The following is a 26,270-nucleotide window of genomic DNA, read 5'->3' on the forward strand; positions in this document are numbered from 1 at the left end:
GAGTTACTCACAATATCTTACCTGAGCTTCAAAATACCAAAGAAGTTTCTTTGCCCTTTGCAACATCATCTGCAAAATGACAACATGATGTGTACTGTACCTCCCAAGAGCCCATAGACTGTGGCTACCTATCTTCAGTCTTTGCTGACCTGAGAACACTTTCTATCCAAGATACTTTACAAACAGAACTGTATGACACCTCAAAGCACAAGCTGATGTCAGAAAAAAACTTGTACTTTCAAATAATGTTTTGACCACAATAGGAGTAGTTTAAATTATTTTCCTCCCGTTTTTAAGTACATCATTTTCATGAAGATTGTGATTAGTGTTTGATACATGCAACGTATCATATTGCATGTGGTATGGTAAAATGAGAGAAAACAGAACATTTTAATAAAAACAAGAAATAGAATATATTTAACCAGGAAACCATTTCAAAATTGTATTTATCTTTTGAAGAACAGCATGCCTTCACATCTAAAGTCACAAACATAAAAAAAGAAAATAAACAGGCAATGTTTTTCTTCTATTCTCCCTCCTGCCCACCACCCTACACATCCAGCAGACTGTATTTTATCAGATAATATATTCTGACCATGACTTAGCATCAACCTGCTTCCAGGTGCAGTATCATAATTTTGGAATAATTTTACCTATTGTTTATTCCATTTCCACCCTCACCCATGTTCAGCACAGATACTCTGACCTAGAGCCCTCACTTTTGAAGGTCATTTGAGAATCCATGCTTGACCTAGAGCAAAGGAGAAGTCTTTCCGACTCATCGGTGTACCTTCGTGCCCAGAGCTGCTCTCCTGCACTCACTGTTCGAGGTTTCAGAGACAGTGTTTCAAATTTCACATAGGTCTCTTTTGCAAGGTCAGCTTCCTTTGCACTTTTTGGTTTCATATGAAGTTTTAAAACTTTGTAGAGTAAAAAAAATATCAAAGGTAAAACAACCACGCATGCTGCACTGCTGGCCACTATCAGAATAGAAAACTCAGAGCTGCTTTCATCGTTTAACCCATCAGTGGAGAAAACAACACACTGTTCTTTTGTAGGTGGCACGCCTTTGGGTGAGACGCATGCCATATATTGAGTACTAGGTTGCAAACCATCAATGGTGACTCTGTTTTTGTTAGAATCAGTGCTCAGAGGCAACATGTCTTTCTCGCCGTACTTGGAGTACAGCACAGTCACTGCGGAGTTGCCTGTGGCATTGACAGTTTTCCAAGTTAAGGTGACCCTTTCATCAGTTTCACTGATCACTCTTAGATTCTTCACAGTAATGTTTTGCTCAGGTATACCTGCTGTATTCAGTGGAATGTCCTCACCTTTCTTGCTCATCTCCCCAGTCTGCTTTTTGTTTCCATTTGTCACAGCCTTTGAATTTTTCTTTCCATCAAACATAGGCCTGGGTTGCTTCTTGTCAGCAAACGTGATGCTCGTGGATCTTTCAGTGCTAACCAGGGCTGTGGTCGTGGTAGTCGGTGTGGTGACAAGAGGTGTGGTTGTCACCTCGGGTTCCTGCTTGGATTCCTCCTGAGTTGTATTCTGTCTCTCAGCCTCTTGCTTCCTTCCATACTTCTGTGGTGACACAGTTGTAGTAACTACACCAACCACTGTGACGGTAACAGCAGCTTCTGACATTCCTGCCAAGTTCTTGGCTTTACATCTGTATTCTCCTGCGTCCTTGTAAGAAATTCCTGTCAAGCTTATTATGGACCATCTGACACCCTCTCCAGGAGTTTCTTGAATTACTACAGGGAAATGCAAAGAGTAAAACATTATGAATGGGAGCTAAAGAGAAAGTAAACATTATTAGACTACTTCTTCCCTTAAGTTATTTCAGCCAAAAGGAATCACATACATTAAACTTTTCAAAACAAAACACAACCAACAAAAAACCCCAGCACCAACAACAAAAGGCCCAAACCAAACCAAACCAAACCAAACCAAACTCCCAACACAAACTATGGAATTCCCTGTCATATTATATTATTAAATAAAAGTGATCAGCTTGGGTCAAAATGAAGATGAATGTCTGGAGTAATTGCAACACAATTTGCAGTTTCACTAAGTAAAACAAAAGTACATAAAGCAAAATCAAATGTCCTAAAACTGCTATTGACTCTTAAATACAAGTTTCACTGACCTCAAATGACAATGACCACACTGGCCATTTCTACTACTGGAAATTACCTTTGCCTTAAGATATTTCAGTACTCTGGAGTGTTAACTTCTTCAAACCTATGATAACTACTAATCACTTAACCACTTGGCATTAGCAAGAAATATTTTTTAACATTTAAGTTACTAAATAAATATCTGTCACAGCAGCTAGATGGTATCAGACAATGACAGCCTTGCAAAATTTGCAAATAACATAGAAAACGTGAATTTCAAAAATCCTATCTTTACAAAGCTGAGATTTAAGTGGCTCAGTTATGGATTTTTTAACAAGAACATTTTGAAACAAAACAGAAATTCCAGCAACAAATTCCCCTTTCTGCTTTTCAGCTTCTGAGTTAGGGCCTAACTAACCCAACATCAATTTTCCTTTATCCTTCCCCTGTTTCATGCATTTCTCCCTTCCATACACATTGTTCTTATTATGCACCACATCCAGAATCAAAACAGTCTGATGGACCTGTTAAGACCAAGAACTAGACAAAGAATTTCATAACAGCTGTTGCACAGATATGATTGCCAACTTGATGCAATGCAAGGTCCATTGTTATTCATTACAATGATCTCAAAGCACAAGCAACCCAACAATTTTTGGCTCTCCCATTTCCGATAAAAGAGCAGTTATACCTGTGTAGTTCACTGGTATATTGTCTGACCTAGTCCAGGTAAGCTGTGGTGTTGGGTACCCAGTCGCATCACAGCGCAGCAGAACGTTGCTTCCCAGAGGGGAAGTGATTTTTGTTGCTGACGTCATCACAGATGGTTTAAGACACTGCTCTAACTCAGCTCTCTGGAACAAGATTCCTGCCAGGCTCTCGGGTCCACTACACGATATCAGTGGATCAAGAAGTACAACTGAGCTGTCCACAATTTTGGAAAATTCAATCAGCTTTGAAATGCGACAGTCACAGAACCACGGGTTGTCCTGAAAACCTGAAGTGGGGAGGAAAGAGGGGAAAGAAAAAAATGTTGTCAGGCAATACACGGATATTGTGATTACAGTATGATGCATGACTACCACAAAGTACAATCGAGGATGACTGTGGACCTATTCTGAGTTAATCTTTTCTCTTTCAATTTGTCTTTTTTGTTCAGCTGAGCAGTGGGGGAGTATTTTCAGAGGTGAGGGAGAACAGCGTGAATGTTTATTAAGCTAGACTTTTTCTTCACAGAAGTTTACAAGAGCCCAGTTATGTAGCAGCTCTACCTTTGCTTAACTTCACTATTTATCTAAGAAAAAACACTTTGAAAAGATGTCTTAAGACTGACAATACATTTTAACCTGCCCGTGCCTTCTGGAAAGGCAGCTTCTCAGGAGTATTGTTTCCTGTCACTCTCTTCTGCTCTTGGTCCTTGTTTGGGCTTTTACAGCTTGATCTTCTATGACCCTTTTTTCAATGCTTGCAGAGAACATGATGATTTAAGGGTTTTAGAGCTTATACCAACATCTCTGTCCCTTGAAAAAAGAAAGGATAAAGGCTAAAGTTTTAGGCCAATAAAATTCTATCTGGCTCTGAACTATATAACAATATTGTTAAAAGTCTGGCTTCAATTTAGTACAGCCCCTGCAATACATTCAAAAAGAATAGCAGAGGAGTAGAAAATAGGAAGGACCACAAATACCCCTGATGACTACAATATTTTTATGAGGGCACACAAGAACGCGCTCTCTCTTCTGTAAGAGGCCATAACATTTGCTTCTTGATTTCAGTCTTCAAATGAGAGTCTTCTCCAGCTTTGTGAACATACTATGTTGAAAAGAAAATACCCATTCCTGAGGAATATCAGTCTAAATCCTCAGCTGGTATTTATTAGTCTACTATGTTGACCTTCATAGAGCAACAGTGACTTCACCAGGTAAAATACCACACAGCATGTATTCAAATATTTTCTCATTTGACTTACACTTTTGGGCATACTTTTTTCATCTTTTTTGAGTACTATTAATAAAAAACCTCACAATCTGAAACAAGGGATTGTATGTAAGAACCCCTTGCTATTTAATTTACTGATGAGCACAACAGAAAAGTCAAACCAATATTAAAAGAAGGAAAAAAAAAAGCCTGAAACACTTGTTAATATTGTTTGGTGTGTATTGTTAAGAATTATCAAAACAGCAAATGGAAAAACCCTTTGTTTCGTTGTGAAAAAACCCACAGATGAAAGAATATGTGAGTAATTAACTACTGCTTCCTTTTATCATCGGACCAAGATTAGGTTATTTTAAGCACAATGGTAGTGATTGGTTAAAACTGTGGTAAAGCCCAATTAATCCCCACTCTTTAAAACAAGACTTGACCTGAAGAGATTCCATGACTTTGACATCACAATCCAATTTCACCCCTTGCAGACAGAAGAGATTTTACATCTATTCACTACTTATTGCTTGCTAGAACAGAGAAGGAGAAGTCAAGGAAACTGTATCAGGACTGCTTTTCCTCTGGAGGAGGGGGAGTGTGGAATCTCCAAAATATAAAAATTTTGCCAGTTAACTTCACACATAAATTCACAAGGAAAAGAGATCCCATCCAAGTGTGTTTTCCACAAATAGGCACATCAGCTGTCTGTGCTTATAAAAATTCTGCTCAATCAAGCACATGCATGTAATTAGTTTTGCTCATCTTTTCAATTAGGGAAGCTTTGTAGTTAGAGACAATACTCTTGTAATTTTTTTTTTTTCATTCTCACTTGCTTATAAGGGGTCAATTTTCCTTACTCTGTTTAGAAATAATAGACTATATGAGCATTTGAAAACTGAATTCCCCTAAGGTATGAGAGGGAAAGAGGATTCCCTTGAAACAAGGCCTCAACTGCCAAAGTTCCTCCATAGCAAACACTGCATGTGAAAAATGCTTGTGAACTCCTGGCATGGCCCCTGTGCTATCTGGACAACAGAAGCAGGGGTCAGCTGTGCTACAAGCAGGGAGCCAGGCAGGAACTCTGGGCCCACAGCATTAATCAGGACAGATCTGCAGCATCAGCAGAGCTCCCATCCCACATACTAGGCAGCAGATTCTCCCTTACACTGAACACTAGAGAAAATATTTCTTCTGCCACCTTTCTGCATCCTACAAACTTTACTTCAGGAAAGGAAGGGGTTTATCACTGTTTCTAACCTACTCAAAGCACTCAAAAGTCATTATTGAAATAGAATCATGGAATGATTTATGTTAGAAAAGACCTTTAAGACCATTAAGTCCAACGTTAACCCACTGCTGCCAAGTCCAGCACTAAACCATGTCTTTAAGTGCCACATTTACATGTCTTTTAAATACCTCCAGGGCTGGTGACTCCACCACTCCCCTGACCAACCTTTCAGTGAAGGAACTTTTCCTAATATTTATACAGATGGCTTTCATATTCTCCCATTCATATGTCCTGTAGAAAACCTGAAGTTGTTAAAGAAATTGACAAAATAAAAAGAATGATGAAGGAAAGACAAACAGTCCTTAGACTGGATGGTTGGTTAGTCCAGTCTGGGACACAGGTTTGACCATCTCAGGTCATTCTGAATTCCTGGTTTTAACTTCAGAGTAAAGCTGTAGTCCCAGAAGACTCTACTTCTGTGTGTAGTGCAAAGAGAGAGTTGTATCAGTTAGCCAGCTCATCTCCCCCATCCATCGTGCTTCCCAGTGGAACTGGCTAAAGAATCAGGACTTACGTAAATACAGATAATACATACAGCTACAGGAGTTCCTTCCTTGCCTCCACAGCACATCCCTTCTACTTACCTATGTCTTGCCAATATCTGACACTATTCACATTATTTTTGGCCATTGTAAATCATCAAGTCATGTGAATTCCCAAAATGAAAATATGAAAGCACTATTGAGTTGGAATCAAATATAAACACTGAATTTGACTATATTTCAGTTAGATACTGAAGAGAACAGAAATGTGGATGTAAACCTAGTTTCCAAACTAAAAGGGGCATTCTGAAATTTAACAGCTTGTGTTTACAAGATGTTAAAAGTGGGGACAAACACACGAGAGAATAAAGTTTAAAAAGGGGGGAAAATAAGAAAATGGAAAAGAATAGGGAACTTTAATAAAGGTATAAGTTAGAATTCCCTTAATTACTTAAGAAGCAAAAAAAAAAGTCTCCAATGGTATGTGTTTCTGAGGAAAGTCTTTATAAATGCTGAATACTTTTGTAGAAATATTAAGGCAGCTTGTTGATCTGAGAAAGAAATACTAGCCAAGGCAAAACAAACGTTGATAAATATGTAGGCATTGCAATATACCAATGCAGCGTTATTTTAACATTAAATATTAATTATAAATTGCTCTAAAAACCTTTCTCTTTCTAGATTTAGCATATTTTATATTTACTCTCACACATTTATAAGTATGCTTTATATGTACAATGGCAAATATATGTATATGTGAATGCACATTTTTGTGGTCTTCTCAGTAAGCAGTGTTTCCCCGTGCTGTGTCAATATGGACTTTAGCATTTGAAATAGCTATGAGCAAAACTTCCTTTGTAAATCAGTAACCAGAGTCAGACCTTAACTTGTGTAACTGCTTTTCAGTTGCTGCAAAATGGCAAGATGTAAAATATTCAAGCTTTGCAATATTTGAGCTCATAGACATTTTCACCACAGCTTGGGCCAACCTAATCAAGGCTCTTTCCCACTGAAGATACAAACAACACTGTGTTGCAGTGTTTTCTGCACAGGGTAATTGCTAGGGAGTATATTCAGGAAGAGAAGTATCTATCCAATGGCCCAGCTGGGAGCCTGAGGGACCTGCAGCATTCCAAACTTTTGGCACCTCTACATGCAACAGAGGCAAGATCTCATCTAACTGACACTCTGTCAAAGCCTGGACTCCTCTGTTCCTCTCAGTGACTCATTAGAGTACACAATATGCAAAATGCCACTGCCATCATTCAAGCCAGAAATGTCAATCTCTGTACAGCAGCCAGTGCTGAAATTTATTTGTGATTTGGATCAAAGTATTAGGTCATGGCTCCAGAGGTAACCAAGAAAGGGCCAGAAGAACTCACACACCGGTCCCTCCATCAATTGCACTGCTTAATTGTCGGCTCACTCCATAGTTTTGTTTTGAGCTGTTCTAAAGGGCGTTTTCCAAGACAAAGCCAGACCTGGCTCCAGGGACAGTTTGCACTCCAAGGATTGCTCCCTGAAAGGCTTATGGATGAGACCACACCAAGGATGTGCTCTGTGTCTCTGTCCTGTTGTTGCCCCCAATGTAAGTGCAGCAGGTTTTGCACCTCCTAAGTATTCTGTCACCCTATCATCCCATAAGGCATACAACATACCCCTGCTATTTTATATTACAAGAGCACAGCTGTATGGTTTGAATGCAATTCCCACATTACTTCAGGCAGGTTAGAGTGAAGGAAAAGCACCCACAACTCACAGAATTAAGGCCAGGCCATAAGGCCAGGAATCATTCCCTAACCTCTTTTATTTAGCACAGTGCACACACAGAGGAACATCACACACAGGGAGGTAGTTAAAAAATCCGAACCTCTTAGTGCAGAGATTATGAACTGGAATAAGGAGATGCAAACATGTCAGTCCCCTGGCAATAGTCTTTGGCTCCTCCAAGAGTCCTTGAAGAAAACATGAGGAACCTGAGCTTTTTCTTACCTGCAACCTTTCTTGATGCTCAGTGAAGACACTGGAGATAAAATTGCCTGCTGGTGTTAAAAAATTCATATGCACAAACATTTAAATTTGGGTTTTTGCTGGTTTTGATGTTGTTAATGAAGTATAAGAGAACCAGGAGAGATAACAGCTCAAGCCACAATTGCTTACACTAATTAGAATCTGACTGCTGCTTCCCTGACTAGACAAAAACAGTATTTATTTGTTCTGGGTTCCATCTTCTAGCAGAATTCTGGCTGCAGTTACCATTCCACGTAGGTACATAGCTCAGGCTGAATGCTCTCACTGAGAATAGCTGAAGTACAGAGGGCAGTCTTGAGCATCAAAGCATGAAAGCATGTAATTGTGGGCATCACATTTTAGGAGACACCTTTTTTTAAAATCTAAAGCAATCCAAAGGGAGCCAATAGTTATGGTAGAAAATGAGAAACACACCTCACCTCCTCCTCCAAAAAAAAAGAAAAAAAAAAGAGGAAAAAAAAAAAAAAAAAAAAAAAAAAAAGAAAAAAAAGGAAACCCCCCCCCCCCAAAAAAAAAACCCACACCCCCAAAAAAACACCAATCAAGAAAAGCCTTCACATTATATTAATTATTTTAGAAGTTGGTGAAAAAAAATTGTGTGATTAGTTAGGATGACAAACAGGGAAGGAAAACATGAAAGATTACTATACGAGTTGGTAATTAGTTTTTCTGTATGTCCATCTCCTGTAGGACAAGAGGTAATCAGCTTAGTTTGCAGTAAGGGAGATTGAGGTTAGATATTAAGAGGAACTTTCTCACTATCCTGATCGATCAGCACTGGAGGAGGTTACCACAGAGGCTCTGAGGGTGGTCTGGATGCAGGCTTTAAGAACAGCTCTGACTTTACCAGAAGGGCTCAGTTTCTCTGGATTTGCATCCTAGCAAGTTAGATCCTTCCTGATCACATACCTCCATGATCTTTATCTCCAACTCAGAGGAGGCGGAGAGTATCTACAGGATATATTTCTTCTCCCTCAGGCTCCAAAAAGCCCCGTAGAGACAGGAGTGTCAGAGAAAAAGCCAATATCTCCTTAGAGATGGTTGGAGCATTACAGAGACATCTCAGCTCCTAAGTGATCTTTCTAGCCTGATATTTTCTATCAACCATTCATTCCTGAAAAACAACTGCTTTGTAAAATCCATCAACAGTGCCAGTGAGAGTGAGTGCTGTAACTACAACTTGCAGTGCACATAACAAAACTAACGCTCAGTGAAGAGTAAGTAAATTTGTCAAAATAACCCATGACATAAAGACTGTTGCACTTTCCAATCTCCAGAGGAAGAGGATCGTCTTCTTCACTACAGAGTTTCTTATGTAGCAAGCACTGTCTGTCTTCACTAGGATATACTCATCAGAAAGCTATGACAAGAAAAAAATCAGCTAATTAATTCACAGCTTACATAAGGTAGATTTGTTCAACACAACACAATAAAAGTACTAGCTGGCATTTTGCATTCTCAGATACAAATCTGTAATGGCTGCACAGCACCTTCCTTAGCACCTAACATTAAAAAATAAAAGATCCCCTCTGGAGATCTGTGTTAAAACCCATTTGTAGTTCATAAGAGAAAATGGTCCAAAGGTCACATCCCAGGTCTCTAGAGAACTCAGTGCTGGCACCAGAGGGTTTTCCAGGACTAGACAAGACTGGCAATGTGCCTGCACCAAAAAAGCCTGCAGATGGTTGCCAGGGGTGAGGGGAAGAGAGAAGTGTGTGTATGTGGTTTGAGGATTTTTTGGTGTTTATTCTTCGGGTTGGTTTGTTGGTTTTTCTTTTTTTTTTGGGGGGGGGGAAGGGGATGCTAGGAGGGTGTGGTGTTTTGGGTTTTTTTAGTTTCTTTTGGTTTATTTTTTAAGTGGTGAGGGCTGGGTAAGACAAGGAAACCAATTAACCCCTGGGACTCCCTCATGAGATCATGAGGAGGATTAGGTCTAGCACAGTCAGCTCTTACTTTACTGCCTCTCTGTAGCCTTCAGTGTGGGGACAGGGAAAGGAGTACTCAGATGGACTTACTTTTACAGCTTTCTCTCTCTTTTTTTTTTTTTAATCCTGAAAAAACAAAGATCCTTTTAATGCCACAAACCTGCAATTTCCATGCAGATTAAGTTGTTCAGCCTACTTGCATCTATTAAGTCACATATATAAAATCTGATTTAAATGAGAGTTTCAAACTGCAACTTCTGCTGTGAAACAAAACAGATGAACAAATGAACACTCAAGAGTGTGACTTTCAATCAAGAAACTGGAAATACTAGGCAGTGCAACTCAGAGCTGATCTTTACCAGTGCCTATGGAAGTGCTGCAGTACAGACAGCCAGCTGGTTTTCCTCCCTTCCACTTGCTACACTACAAAAATAAGTCAAAACAAGCTCTTATATGTGAACAGTGACAGAAAAGAACACTGTTCATAGAACTGTTTCAGCTAAGTTCTGAGACTGCAGAAGAGAAAGGGGGTACCTGCAAGACTAGGAAGTGGAGAGAAAATGTAAGATACAGCACAAAGCCACAAACAGAAATTATATAATTGTATTCTAGAGAGATGGATAAAATTATCAAAAAGTCTGACCAAATTATTCTTATATACTTGCCTTAAACATTCTAAAAAGTACTGTGAAGTTGTAGGGATCAGTTTCCTACTCTCTCATATTCAACATGTAAATTGGGAAAAACTTCAGGATAATCAGTTACCTTTAAAACAAGGCAAGGTCAACGGGGGTCCTGGAGAGAGCAGAGTTGCCCTTTTTTGAGCCACCAACACTACCTGCAGCATTGTGTCACAGGACAGGCTTTATATGAGCATCAGCTCTAGCTGCCTGCTTGGCTTGTGAGCCAAGGCTTGTGAGGGGAAAAAACAATGGCAAATGGACATGCTCGCAGTTGAGAACACATACAGAGATGACAGAAGTGTCACCAGAAACACAGTGTAAGAAGTCCTACATTTATATGGCTACTGAATACTCCATATGGCCTGTATTCCTGTAGACTAGATTCTCTCAAGTTTTATAATCTTGAGATATCAATATAGAGGGAGGTCATTACCTTAGTTTTATGGTTTTCTGTCACCAACAAAAAATAAGTAAGTAATCACAGAGCAAACCAGAAGAACTGACCAGGATAAAACCTACTCTCCTGAATCCCAGGCTGGTCCCCTGCCTGCTGTCACTTGCAGTTTAACATTTAGGTACATTTTAATAAGGAATAAGAGAGGCTCTTTAACATACCCAGAATGACTCTCTGTGTCACCAGAATGTCTGTGTTCTTGGACAGGACAGTTCCTGAGAAGGGGGGCCAGATGTCCATCAGGTCTGATGGCAAGGTGGTTAGCTTGTTGCTGGATATGTCCAGGTAGGTGAGGTTTCTCAGGTACCGGCCAGCATCAGCGGGAATGCTGGTCACTTTATTGTTGTGTAAATCAAGAGTCCGTAAGTTGGGCATCTCTGCCAGTGATTCCCAAGGGAAAGTCGAGAGCAGATTACCATCCAGCCGTAACTCATGCAGTAGTTTCAAGTTATAAAAGCTGCTGATATCAATGTTGGCTACGCAGTTGTAAGTTACCCACAGGTACTTGAGATCTACTAGGTAGTAAAAGGCTTCAGTTGGAATCCTTCGTATGACAGTTTTCTCTATTCGAAGTTTTACAGTGTCCACAGGAACATTCACAGGGATTTCATACATGTCAGGATCATTACAGAGTACAGACCTAGCACGAGGGGAAAATAAAAAGGAAAAGGAGAGAGATTTTGGCATTTATTTATCAGAAATTTGAATTTCAGAGTTAAATGCAAATGCTATTGCTCTCTCAACACTACTACCAGAATAAAAAGCACAGAAATGAAGGACAAGACTCTGCATTTAAAAGCTGGAGTCTCTAAAGAGAAAAAAGAACACAAACCAGAAAAGATCCTTCTTTCACATGAAATCTAGATCTGCTTTATTCTAAAGCATGTAAGCACCATCCTCTGTGCATCCCTTCCTCTACTGACAGCTGAAAACCAGAAGCCATTGTATAAGGAATAATGCATGCACGTGTCTCAGGTGGGAACTGCATGCCATCTAATTTACTAGAATTCAAAATATAGGATTACTAATCTAATTTTTCTTTTAATAAAGATTAAAAGCATTTTCTATACTTACCTTTCAGAATAGACTGATAATTCAAAATACACCAAAGCATATTTGAGTAAAGAAGAGCTTTCTTGCCCTCTTTCTGATGTCTGTATACTAATTACTTGCTTTGTAGAGATGCTAAGAACTTTCTGTTACCTATTGATTTCAGTGAAATGGATTTCTCAGCATTTTCAGGTATCAGTCTATTTTCATTTCTTTGGGGTATATTGTTTGCACATACTAGCTTAAATATTCCCTTCCCCTCAGTAAGTCTAATTTTCTCCCTTTTCTCTAGATTCTGCCTCTATTTTAGTTTTTCCTCATGCAGCTTTGTACCAGATAGGCTGTGACAGTAAGTGGCAATGAAAAAGAGTGTCTCCTGAAATTAACATAATACCAGGTCACCACACTTCAATTTAACCTCCTTATTATCAAAAATTACATTATTTACTCCAGATTAAAAAAAAACAAAACCAAACAAACTCTTGTATTTTATTTAAATCAGAACCACAGTAGTTAAGTAGTTTGTACAAGAAATGGAAAGAACAACACAACAGTAAGAAAATCATGGAGCAGAAAGAAATTGCCTTCTGCAAAAAATGAAGATTTAGAGTAGCTACTTGCCAAGCACAAAGCCATAATCACCATCTGCTCCTATTCAGGAATGCTGCTAGCCATAGAACATCAGTGTAAAATAGGTGTTTATTTCAACTATTCTAGAATTACTTGGCAATGTATGTTATCTCCAATTTCTTTGACCCTTTCTCTTATAAATTGCCCTATATAACAAATAATAAAATATATACCTTGTTCCAGTGCCATCACTTCTGCCATGGTAAACGCAATTGCATTGTGAAGGACAGAAACCAAGAACTTCTTCAAAAAAGCTCATTAGGAGGTAGAAGTAAATAAACAGATACATGGCTTCCTCCCAGCAGAACTGACATGAAAAAATTTAAAAACTTTGTTCCTAGGCACTCGTGTGCAGTGTGCTACGAACGTGCATGTAGACATCCATTTAGTAACAGCAGATTACAACAGATTAGCCGAGATCTGTAGTTGCTTAACCTTCAAATGTATCCTGAATGGGATCAGTTAAACCAGCTCGTTCTTCACTCTGTCAGAACACACTCTGCTTCAAATCACATGCAGCGTGTTTTAAGGCTATTTTAATATGTAGCTTGTAGAGCTAGTGTGTAATAAAATAACTCTTTTCTTCTTCTAAGAGGCAGTGCATTAGTTACTGTCTATAAAGCGTTCCCAGGTTCCTGAAGGAAGTCTAGCACACCACGAGGATATTGTGTGGCATTGTCTTTAATACTAAAAATTACAAATTAATAGGAAGCCTAAATTCCAGAGCTTTTAAAAAATCCTGTAAAAACAGGTTTTTGCCAAAAATACACGTATATTTTAAATAAGTTGCACACTGCAAAGCCAAACTTGAGACGCACACATACATAATACAAGCTAGATCTATACAGTCATCTTCATCCTGAATAAATCCATTGCTCATATTGCCAAAGGTATTTCTTGAAAATTACACATCAGACCTATATAACCAAAAGATTGACTTAAGAGTGATGAGAAATTATCATAAACATTCACTCAGTTTTATGTGCTTCCAAAATGTGGAGCTTTAGGGTATATTTTGTCTCATTTTCAGGATTTGCTGTACAGTCACAAGCACTAGAAACATGTTACTAACAAAACAAAAAAACAACCAAAAACAAAACAACAAGAAAAAAAAAGCTGTCTTTCCTACAAATTAATTTGGTTCTATGAGTCAAAATTTTAAAAGTACTTTAAATATCCTGAAACTCCTTCGAAATCCTAAAAGCTGGTAAAAGATTCTATAGAGTTTGGCTAGGTATTTTGACATCCTAACATATTCACAGAACTTTGCAAAGCATAACAACATGGATACTTGGTATAGAAATATACAGCCATAGGGAGAATCCAGAATATTTCAAGTCTGGAAAACTTTCAAGGAAAGTTGGTGGAAAGTAATTCATGAAAGGAATTACAAATGTAAAAATCTAAGGTTACTGAACCTAAGCACCTCCTGCTTCAGTCTCTCCCTGCCCTTTTGTCACCTTGCCCAACTCTGCAAAAGTCACAGAGGCCTTTTTTGTCTGGGTGAATAAACCTCACTCTCAAAAACTAAAGTCTTAGCAGGTTTTGTCTTTCTGTCTTCTTAACTTATCTAAAAAGATTACTGTGACTAACAAAAAACAGCTGGCTGGGGCAGATTATTATTCCAAAAGATTAATTGTCCAAAAGATTAATTAGCTTTAACCCAGATTTCACTCCTTTCCACGTAATTTATGCAGGCAAATGACAGGAGCTCTACGATGTCAATGCACTTTGCGATACACTCATGGGCAAAGCATTGTTTATAGTTATCTCTTGTCTTGTCTGACATCGCACCATTGCCAGGATCGCCCTCCGAAACCTGTGAAGGACAAGAAAGGGAAAACAGAAATATCATTAGCTGGAGAACCAAATGCAAAGGAAAGCTGGGTAAGATAGCCCTAATTATTACAATATACAATTTTCAAACTCACTTAATAAAAAATGTGTATTTGGAATTCAAAAGGATATGGGTCTTTTTCACTTCCATGTACAGGAATGTGCAGTTAATTTCAGTGTTTCTTCTTCAACAGGGATCACAGCAGCTTTTGCTTATCCCAGGAGAGGGTACAGCCATGACAAAGAAGAACTTACAGAATGGGGAAAAACCCAGATGTTTTTTCATTGATTCAGCATGGTCAGGTAAGTTCACCCAGACAGAGATCACAGGCTCTGCTTGAAGGTTGGTAGCAGAGAAAGGAAGGATGCCTCTTTGCAAAACCCACCACTCAGTCAGAGGCACTGGCTTGATTAGAGCATGCATTATGCTTGCTCAAATTAGAATAGGCTTAACCTATTTAATTTAATGAAAAGGGTCAATCCATCTTAATAACTCTCAATATGATACATTTAAAATCAAACAAGAAAATCTACACAAGTAACATGGCACTAAGCCACACAGATTTTGGCCACAGTCATTGAAACCAGTCTACCAACCCAAATTCCACATGAATCCTCTTGAGAAAAGACAAAGGGATTTTCAAAACTATTATAAAAGCTATGTTAATGTTTTCTGAAAAATATTTATTAATTCAGTATATTCTGATGATGATCAAAACAATTTATTTTAGACCAAAAGGTCATCTTTGGCAAATTAACAGTGGCTTACCCTTTGCTCTTTACCAGTTAGTCATATTTTACAGGTGATCCTTCTATAGTCAGATCGATATGCTAAAATCATGACGTAGATTGGTACTATTTTAGGAACACTTACTTTTTGTTTGCAATGACATAAATACAGGGATTATAGAATGTGGAAGATTTTGCAAAAAGAGGAGCTATTATGGCCATTGCAGGAGAAATTTTCTTTGGGTCTCCAAAGGAAGACCATAAACACACAATAGCATATGGAGACCAGGCCATCAAGAACATTAGAATCATCACAACAGACATCTGCAAAACAAGAGGAACAATAACGATTATTACCTCAAGGTGAAGACCCCATAACATAACTGCATAACAAAAGCATATGCACCTGTGTGAAAATAGATCTATCCTGAATGAAATAATATATGAACAAGCACACCTGACACATTTTGACAGGTTACAATGAAATCTCACTTTAATAGCAGGAGATTTAATAGTACACTTCACTGACATGTATCTGGCATCCTGTCATTTCATTACATACAATCTTCCTTTAAAGTCAGTGCTACTGATTATGTTGAATTTCTCCATCAGGAGTTTAGATGACGAGAGAGGACTTCACACACGAATTATGACCCCCATAACAGGTCACTCTGGGATGCTATTACAAACAATAAATATGAACAGAGAGAAAAATATAAGCCAAATGTTTAATTAGGCTGTTAATGAAAATATTTCATAAAGCTTAATTATGGTACAGTTAAATAAAAGAAAGTAAATGTTCTAGGACATATACTGAAAGAACCCAGAAGTGTCTGCTTGGTTTAATGAAAAATTCTAGCCATGTTTAAGTATCATACTGAGGAGACATCTGATATTCATTGCCTGCCTGTCAGAGAGAACAATCAGGGCATGGTGGGGCTCACACACCAGGACACAACATACCATAGATAAACCTGAACGGTGACAAACTGTGGTAGTGGAGGAGAGGTATCAACTGAGACAGACTTTTCTGGCTTTTGTTACGGACATGAATCAATAATAGAAACTGGAATGGAAATCTCAAATCAAGAGGACAAAACAAACCACTAGAAAACCAAACAAGACTGCAGGGCTCTTTTTATGTACAGGATTCCCTAGTGCTGTTTACCTCTACCTTATTCAGTCTTTCAGTGATGAACAAAATGAGAAACAAGAAGTAAACAGCTAGTTTGTATGAGCTGTTCTAGAGTACAGCCAACAAATAAGCAGTGACTCTCTCACAGAAGATTCCTATTTAAATACAGATGCAATACCCATTGATAATAATGTTAGACAGAACCCTTTTATTTAGAATTTTGGTGCATAGAAAGCTTAGAAGATGCTCATTTGTGAAAAGCAAGCAGTCCACGTCAAAAGAAGGATACTGCTTAACTCCAAAGCTTCAATCTGTTTTTCTTTCTAAACATAAGTTCATGTCTTCAAATGCAAACCTGGAAAAATGCATTTTCTTCACAAACATGAGTCTAAATTTTTAACTGAATCATCCGTTTCAAGCTTTCTTCATAAAAATTCTTCATAAAAGAAAATTTTCTTTCTTCAAAAATTCTTCATAAAAGAAAAATGCTCAATTTATTCTTTTTAGGTAAAAATAATATTTTCAGAATTTAGCAATGAGAAAGTTTTCTAAAGAATGTTAAGTTTGCATTGATAAGGAACTCAAAAACATAGGTACATACTCTTCTGTCCCGTTCTCTCTCACTTTTTCATCATGCCCAACCATCAATCACATCTTTGCACAAAATCAAAGGAGCTAGTGAACTTCAAGATTTCTCAAGGACTTTTGTACATTAAAAGAATGTCCACCTTCCAGGCAGGATACCTCATTTCATGTCATAACTCCCATTTGCTACTGTTTACATAAGAAAGAGATAAGCTCAATAGACTGAAAAGAACAAGGGATTGGAATCACACAGCTTGAGTGCTAGAAATGCACTTTCATTCCTAGGTCACCAGTTCAAATCAGAGTTGACCAATCCATTTCAGACCAAATACAACTGTGAACTGAGCAGAAAGCTTAAGGACTCTGCAGACACAGAGAGTAAAAATTCTTCTAGGGCACCTCTGAGGTACGTTTCTGGGGAATGGCAGAGGGCAGAGGCAAGAAAAATTCATAATGTTCCCAGCCTTCAAAGTAGCTATTCATCTGGAAAGAGTATTAGACCAGAAGTAAAGAACCTAATATTAAAAGTCAAGAGTTTTCCCCAAGGCTCAATTTCAGTTATTATTTAGTATGACAGAAAAGGGAGAATGTAGGAAACAGAAATGCTTAAAAGGCTGCACTGTTCCTTTGCCCCCAAGACTTTAACACAGAAGAAAGCATTTAAAGAAACTCACACACTCATTTACCTTTGTCACATCTACTTGGTCAGACCAATCTATGTTAATGCTCTCCAGGCAGTTACTGCTGGCATATTGTTTCATTGTCCGGGAAACATTGTAATAACAGTAAAACATGACTGTTAAGGGCACAACAAAATTAACAGCAATTACACTCATTGTGTAGGAAACAAAGGACCTGATAAGACAGAAAAACAAAACAGAGTAACTTACAAATAGCCATCCAGGAAAAGTTGCTGAAGAATTTGGTATTTTCATTGGATTAGGAAATTTTGTAACAAGCTTTTAAATAATAAGGGAATTTGTCTCTAGCTTTAATGTTTTTATTAGCAACTACAAGTCTTGCAGTTTTGAAGCATGGCTCAATTGCTATGGTTTCTCTTTTTTTCTAGACTTGCTCTATGTTATTTCCATTGTTTTAAATTATTTTTAAAAATTAGGTTTCATACTTCAGAGAGAAGTTATCCTCATATAGTGGTGGATTAAATAATCTTAGACTTAATAAGACAGCAAAGTTAAAAAAAAAGAGTGAGGGGGAATCTTACACATCATTGTTCCTCCAATTTACTGTGCACGTTGCTCCAGTTGGATCCGGAGCGTAGCTAGCCCAGCCTAGAACGGGCATGGAAGCCCATAAGACTGCATTTATCCAAGCAGCAAGGATTAGAGCCGTGTAGCTACGGGTAGTCATTCTTCTTCCTGTGGCCAAGCACATACAATCACAAACAGCTGTCACCTATTGCTTCTTTCCAGTGTCAAACTAGACTGATAAGTGGTTCCCAGTAAGCACATAATGGGTTAATAATGACCCTTTCAAAGGTTTACGCTCCCAAACACTGTAGCATACCTGTTTCACACTGCTGACTATCTCAATCTTTCCAGCCTTTAAAGCCACTTAAATACCATTACCCATTCCAACTCTCAGCATACAGGCAATACCTGATCCTGACCCCACGCCAAAAAGCTTATTATGCAACAGTGCATTCAAGTACATCCTTAGAAGTACAATCTTAGAAGATTGCAGAGGCAGGAATTAACTGTTGCAATACAGCTGCGGCAGAGCAGAGAAAAACACTCCCTGTGGTGTTAACACAACAGTAGAGGCACAGGACAGCTTGCCAGACATCAAAACCTCCCAAAGCTAGAGGCTTTTTGTGCGCCTCTGTATGAGGATGTAGCCCTCTAAAGACTGAAAACAGCCGTGAAAATATAACTTACAAACAGAGTAACAGCCTAATTGTGAATTTTTTGCTTTCTCAAGCAGTACCATCCACGCCAATTGGATAACTTACTTAACCAAGTACTGCAGGTTCAAATTATGCCCAGCGCTGTAATTATGGAGTCATTAATGAGAAAATAATAAAATCAAATCAGACTTTTCTTTCTTAGAAGACCAACAGTGAATGATTTTTGACTGTAAGTACAGTACCTATATCGGGCCTGCAGATTGTCAGGTAACGGTCAACTGCAACAACAGTGAGCAAACCAATACTCGCCATCCCAAAAAAGATATTTAAGGCAGCATAGATCTGGAATTAAAAGAAACAAACAAGAAAGTCCTTCCTGAGAAATCTTTCAAAAGTAAAAGCACAAATTTGTGTACTGAATCAAAGGCATTACAGCACATCACATTCAGCCAGAGTTCTCTTCCATAAGCAATGTCTTGAAGGAATTAATTCTATGCAGGCAATTCGAAGCTGGCCCATTCAAAAGTAAACATTTCAAAAGCAACCTGCTTGTGTGCACATCATAAATCCTAAAGGCAGAAGTCTCAAAATCAAAGAAACACCATACTTCAGTAAGTACATTTTGAGATTCAGAGTGTGGAAGTGTTCACTTTGTGTTTTCAATACATGTTAAAGAAACCTAAAAACCTCTCGGTTCACCAAAAAGAGTTACAGCTTTAGCAGATGGGAGGTTCTGAATTATTAGTCTTTCATCTGTTGTATAACTACACTTATTTCACAGAAATGGCACACTGATTTACCCCCTCAGCCCCCATTTCTGTGTGTGTCAGATCTACTGCAGTGACACATGCTTCAATCCCAGCATGCTCCATATACATCTGCCCCATCATCCCATGGGAAGCCTGACCAAGAAGGATGACAGGGAGGGCTCTGTTACCACTGGCACCCCAGAAACACAGAGCCCTGAGCCAGACTACATGCCACCAGCAGCTATAATAGGATCACATGACATTCAGCCATCTCAGATCATCAGATTCATTTGGTTTAGGTTGACATGAGCTGTGCTTCAAGTGATCTTAACTCTCAAAGCATTGGCAGTGAGATTTCACATCAGCATGAACACACTACAAGTCAGTCCCGATCCAAATATGTTGCAATTGAAGTTTCCTGTCAAAAACAGTGACTGAATTTTGAGCTTGAAGCAACCGTCTACAGAGGCAAGTGATGTCAGATTGTTATAAGCATCCACTATATAAATGTCCAAAATGTATAGTCTTGCTAATGTTTGCCTTGAGACATATTTTCAGCATATGCCTTCACATTATTACTCATCTTCCTGGGCACTTAGGCCAAACAGCTTATCAATAATGTAAATTTAAATCCCAATACACAGTGAGCGAAGGGCATCATCTCTCTGCTATGAAAGTATAATTTTCCCAGTCAGTCTGTTCTTAAAAATAGATGGCTATTAAAACTAGGCTAAGTCTTTAATGGAGACTAATAGACTTGCAGGCCTTCATTTTGGATATCCTAATAGTCCTATCCAAAAGAACACATATTTGCCAAAGAGAACTCATTAGACTGTTAAGATCATCACTGAAACATTAGCTACATTCAAAGTCTTTTAACTATCAAGTAAGTCATCAAATGTGCATGTGCTACTATAACTGCCTTCATTTTCGGATTTGATTTTGTAAGCCTTCTTAAAGCTAATTTAAAATCTTTAGTTGATAGATACAAGGTCCCTACTTTAATGTGTACAGATTATAAGTTTAAAGTAAAATTCATATGAAACACTGTCTCCAGAAACTGTTGACATTACAGAACATTGCCTTGAGGTCTACAGTCAAATTCTGCATCTCCATTTTATCTCTTTAAAGAGCTAACACCAAGTAGAGCTACTACTTATTTGTCAGTTTGCTTTTAAGTGCCCAAAATTTTCTCTCTCACTGAACTGCAATACCTGGCATCCAGTATATCCAAATTTCCAGCTTCCGTGCAGGTCTGAGGCAGCAGACATGGGGTAACCAATGCTACTAACACCAATGTCAGTAAAAGCCAAGTTGATAATAATTGCATTGGTTGCTGTCCGAAGCTCTCTGTACTTAACAAAGATGCCTAACACCACGATGTTACTGAAAATGCTTATCACTCCTGTGAAAACAGAAAAAGGGAAACTTTACAAAAGATACACACCAGCCAGTAATACACATGCAGAAGAAAATGCAGCCTATTGTAATATATAGGTCCCAAATAAGCAAGTCAGTCAGGTGCAATTTTGCAAGGAGGATAGACACCTGAAAAGGAGAGAAAAGCTTTTCCAATCAGGCAACTTTCACTTGGATTCAGTAAGTGCCAACAGTGAAGCATTTGCCAGACTTGGGACTTTCAAAGCAATGACAAAAACCACAGCAGAAATTCAAATGCATCAGGGGCAACCAAGCATAGATGCTGGCTTGCATGATAGATAATAATACATGGTGATTGGAAAAAAATGGGGGAAAGAAATGGTACACCTAATCTAGCAAAAGGCCCCTGCCAACACCTGAGGTCTTCCATTCTCAGCAGGTAGTTTCCACTTGCATTCAGACAATAATCCTGGGCAAAAGGGATGTAGAAGGTTTGACTTTGGTATCACTATTCTAGCCAGACTAACTCCTCTCTCTGCTCATGAGGTCCCAAAGCTTTGCCAGCCTCAGAGTTGGCTCAGGTTGCTGCAAACTGTATTTTCTAAGCTTTGTCAAGCGGTCTAGGTGATTCGCGCAGTCTGCCACAGTGCCATGGCTGGGCCTGCACCAGAGCTATTTCCTCTACCTGACAAGCTCTAGGGCTGTGTCATAGCCATGGGAAAAGTCCACCTCAGGACTGAACTTGCTTCTGCTTCACTGACCTCTGCATTTTTAAACCTTTTTGGTCTGGCTTGACTCAAACTGTGTCTGAAATTTATTATTAGATAACACCACGAATGGCCAGAAGTCAAAGAGTTGTAACAAAGTACTAAAACAGTACTAAAGCTAAAATGTACATTCTCGTCCCTTCACATTCAATCCCTATGAAATTTGCCTTGTACATAATGCTCTTCAAGGATATTCTTCAGGATTCCATGCACCAGGAAGCTTTTTCTGATCCTGGTGATCCTATATTAAAGTGTCCACAACCTCCTTTTCTCCTGCCATTCCCCCTTCCCAGTCAAATCCTACTGCATGACTCTTGGAGCAGTTTACATGGCATTTCCACAAAACATTTTTTTTTATGGTTGTGGTTTTATTCTTTTCAGACTCCAGCCAGTTTTAGAGATATCCAGAGCAAATTCTCATCCTCTAAATTTTTACCAACCCAATATTAATACAAGCTTTAATAAACAGTAAGGTTAAATACTCTACCTTGCACCTCAGCAGAGACAGACTCACAGCCCTTACCAATACAATGAGAATTCAAACATGTTCAAGCAAAGACAGACATTAAAAAAATAACTGGCAAACAATAAGAGGAATTTGTAAGTTGTTCACAGATTCCCTAGACTGGCACAGCTTCTACCATATCACTGAAGCAAATACTAAACTTACAAAAGTTTTTATAGCCTGGGCACCTTAAATTGCCAAGTGAATGTTGGAATGTTATATTGGTAAAAATCTAATAACACATAATTCATGGCAATGCCTCTCAGAATTTTTGTTTTGGTTTAGTATTTTGTTTGGTTTGGTTTGTTTTTATCTTAAAAGTTTCATCTATGTATTGAAACACTATAGTTTTCATCATCATTGATCTGAGGCATAATTCTGTAAGGAGCTTGAGTGAGTGGCTGTCATACTGAATGAGGACTTCCACAAGCAGATCCATCTTCTTTCACATTTACCTTGGTACCTTTTTTATTACACCTGAAACTCATATAAGAATTTTCAGTGCAACATTTTATTAATCAGTATCTATCTCCTACATTAAATAAATTCTCTCATCAGATTCAGTAATTTTAAAATCAAATGAGGCAAAATTAAAATTAACTCTTGGCTATCCCTTTTAAAACTACCAAGCATGTCTGTTCTCAGGTGCAAGGCCTCCTGTTGGAGGTCTAACATCTATTGACCACACAGATGCCATCAGCTATCATATTCATATATCCACACATTTTGGGAATGACACTGTGATGCCATGTGCTCCTAAAATTAACAAAAACAAGATGCTGAGGATCTGATCTGAAATGAACACCACAGTAAAAAACACTCACAGTGCCAGTTCAGGCAGCTCTTCTGTTGACAGATAGTATGTCGTCTCTTGGGAGAGAGGTAGCAAAAGGGAATTGCAAGATCATAAAATAGTACAGGCTTCTTATGAGGTATGCTTTAACAGATATGACAGCTATCAAGAATGAAATCAGACATACAAGAAGACTGTAAGCTTATATCCTCAGGGTGAAGGAAAGATCCTGCTAGACACACTTAAATTTAGTGATTCAGAGTCCAGTCTTAATTTTAAGGAGGGAGAGGGAATCAAAACAAATCAAAATAGGGAAGAAAAAGTGGAAATTACTAAGCCTATATTAATTTAAAATGTTAGTGTCACTTAAATTATTAATATGAAAAAAATGCCTTGAGGAGTAAAATTTAAGGCTGAGGATGGATTCAACTGGAACAAAATGAGAAAAAAACCTCTAGATATAAGAAATGCTCTCTTCTCTGTTTCTGAGAATCAGGTCAAGTAACTGAACAAAGTTTCAACAATTCCAGCAGTTAAGCAGTGCCCATTAGAAGGGCAGTAAAGGTGGTGAAAGGACCAGAGAAGAAGTCTTATGAGGAGTGGCTGAGGGAGCTGGGGGTGTTCAGTCTGGAGAAGAGGAGGCTCAGGAGGGACCTTAGTGCTCTGTACAACTACCCGAAGGGAGGGTGTAGTGAGGTGGGGGTTGATCTCTTCTCCCAAATAACAAATGATAGGGTGAGAGGAAATGGCCTCAAGTTGCATCAGGGAAGAGTTATTTTGGATATTAGGAAAAAATTCTCCACTGAAAGGGTTATCAAGCATTGGAACTGGCTGCCAAGGGAAGTGGTTGAGTCACCAGCCCTTGGAGGTATTTGAAAGATGTGTAGATGTGGTGCTTAGGGACATGGTTTAGCGTTGGACTTGGCAATGCCACGGAGTAGCATCAAAACAACGAAGGTTAAGTCCACGTTTAACATGGAATTTACCAGTTAGCATTTTTAAATGATACCAGAGCATTTCAGCACTACATGTAGAAAGATAATCCATGAGGAAGTATTGCTTCCAGTATCCCTGTTGTCATCACAAAAATTAATGTACTAACCACTGTAGAGTGCAATACTTAACAATTACTTCCTTCTTAGAACACAAAAGAGAGGCATTCAAACCCTTTAAAAAGCAGCATAATGATGAACACTGGATCTGGACTTCATCCTTATTCTTAGAATCTGCTTATTAACACGGTTTAAATTTTCCAGATGTGAGATTTGCTGAGGTAAGGCATTTGCAAAGCAATCAATCATACTTTCAAATATGTTATAGACCTTACTGTCAAAAACACTTCTCATTAAGAAAGTAAAGTGAAAGATTTGCTAGACTATCCCAACTATAATAATAAAAAAAAAATTAAAACAACCCAAAACCACAAAGTAATCCAATTTTTTTTTTCTAAGATATTTAATTACCATGCAACATTAAGAAAGAAGAGCTGGGTTGGCTAATTCCATTGACACCCTATGATCACCTATGATAACTTTGATCCCTAACACCAGGTGGTCAAAACTATCTGAAAAGATCATCTTGTCACATACAATATAATCAATTTTAATCAAAATATAACAAGCATCATACTTATTTGCAGCACCTGATAGAGCGTTATCTGCAAATAGTGTGACAGTGTTGCAGAGTATATTTAGCCTTCCAATAATTGATAGTTATTCATCTCTACAGCTTCTTAAAAATGTCTACTGATTTGTATACTGTTCTATAAATTTCTCTAAAGACCTGAAATAAATTATTGTCTTTGCATCCAAAAATATCCTCCTTACCAGAACAGCAATTTTATACTCACCACTTCAGACATATATGCTAAATAAAATGTGACCATCAGCAATATTATTTCATATAAATGTAAATTAATAAGTATTTTAAAATCTAACTATAACATACAAAATTTATGGTAGTCTAATAATAAAATATTGGTAAACTGCCTTGATTTGCTGTAATAAAGGTACAGAAGGCCTGTTTTTAAACACAGTAGGTTTCAGGTTTTGGTTAGGTGGATATTTCATTGCTATAGCACTCAATGCTTCATAAAAGCACTACTGAAGCAGTTGTAGTTACACAATGAGAAAGTTTTCAAGGTGGGGGGGGGAATAATTCTATAATCATTTAGCCAAAGACCACTGAAGTCACAGGCCCTAAAGTGTGTTTTTCTAACATATGTCATTGGTGAAAAATACAGCTGCAACTGGAGTCTGCTCTTCCCTGATTAATGACCAGCTCCCTCCCTCTAAGTCACATTCCAACCCTTCCCCTTACATCCCCCTAACAGACACCCGCTCACATGCTCAGACTGCACATATATTACTACGAACATGTGGCCCAGGAGAAATCTCAAGATAGCTTCAAGCACATCGCAGAAAAATGCAAGATGTGACAGCTATGCCCTATTTTTATCTCTTTTGCAAGCTGGCAGAAATTAATTCTCACTCTCTTCTATAATTACATATCAACAAAATATACTTTTTGAGACACAACACTGCCTTCAAATATAGAGCAGAAAACTTAAGATGTTTCTGCGGACTTCAGATGTTTCTGCATATTTCAGTCAGGCAGCTGATTGCTAACTTGTCAGTAAATACGGAGAAAAGCCATCAGAGAGTTGTCTAATACAAAATGAAATACCATCGCTGTTACTATACAAAATGAGCATTCAGATACACAAGTTCTACTTTAAAAAGTTACACAACAATTTGCCAATGCCCATACCTGCTGTTATTAAGTAAGCTGCAACTATGTTGTGCTCAGTCTGTGTAAAGGCTGAATGAGCTTCATTGTCACTTTCTGAGGAATTGGATGAGTCATTCCAATACATTTTCGACAAAAGTCTGTCGCTTATCCTCTGCAATAATTCATCAAGACGAGGGAACACTACAACCCTGTCAGGCAAATTCTTTCATTATTCAACAGACTCATTGAACAATTAAAAGAAGGGGGGTAGGGCGGAGTTCTCCCCACCACTGACAGCTTCCAAGCACGATTTAATTGGACTAAAGTGGAAAGAACTTTACGCTCCCAATCTAAGCAGGAGATTGTTATTTAAAACAAAGAGCAGCACAGAACTGAGCACATTTCCAACAGTGTGCTTAAACTTCATTCTTACTGCTAAAGAGATTAACTGTCACATGCCCCCAAACTTTTTCCCTCAAACCTCTTGTGCAATGCTTTGGAAATCTCAACAAAAGTTGACTCAGTTCAGTTGATCATCAGCCTGGTTTGGAACTAATTCCCATCATTACAGAATGCACAAAAAACTGCAGTACAACACGAAGACACAA

The 26,270-nt window shown here is 38.3% G+C and overlaps 2 protein-coding genes across 2 annotated transcripts; both read right to left on the reverse strand.

Moving 5' to 3' along the window:
• Positions 1 to 680: 680 nt before the first annotated feature.
• On the reverse strand, positions 681 to 12,878 carry LRIT3 (leucine rich repeat, Ig-like and transmembrane domains 3). The gene is made up of 4 exons (XM_050338544.1): positions 12,763 to 12,878; positions 11,071 to 11,549; positions 2,815 to 3,120; positions 681 to 1,757 (listed from the first exon to the last, which is right to left on the reverse strand). Exons 1-4 carry the CDS (start codon positions 12,876 to 12,878, stop codon positions 688 to 690), a joined length of 1,971 nt encoding a protein of 656 aa, XP_050194501.1. The 3' UTR covers positions 681 to 687.
• A 1,279-nt stretch (positions 12,879 to 14,157) lies between these two features.
• Positions 14,158 to 25,902, reverse strand: RRH (retinal pigment epithelium-derived rhodopsin homolog). The gene is made up of 7 exons (XM_050338267.1): positions 25,702 to 25,902; positions 20,702 to 20,892; positions 18,981 to 19,080; positions 18,097 to 18,250; positions 17,561 to 17,729; positions 15,300 to 15,478; positions 14,158 to 14,408 (listed from the first exon to the last, which is right to left on the reverse strand). Exons 1-7 carry the CDS (start codon positions 25,805 to 25,807, stop codon positions 14,303 to 14,305), a joined length of 1,005 nt encoding a protein of 334 aa, XP_050194224.1. The 5' UTR covers positions 25,808 to 25,902; the 3' UTR covers positions 14,158 to 14,302.
• Between the last annotated feature and the right edge of the window lie 368 nt (positions 25,903 to 26,270).

The sequence above is a fragment of the Myiozetetes cayanensis genome, unplaced genomic scaffold (genome assembly GCF_022539395.1).
Source record: "Myiozetetes cayanensis isolate MyiCay16 unplaced genomic scaffold, myiCay2020 scf7, whole genome shotgun sequence".
NCBI classification, from domain to species: Eukaryota; Metazoa; Chordata; class Aves; order Passeriformes; family Tyrannidae; genus Myiozetetes; species Myiozetetes cayanensis.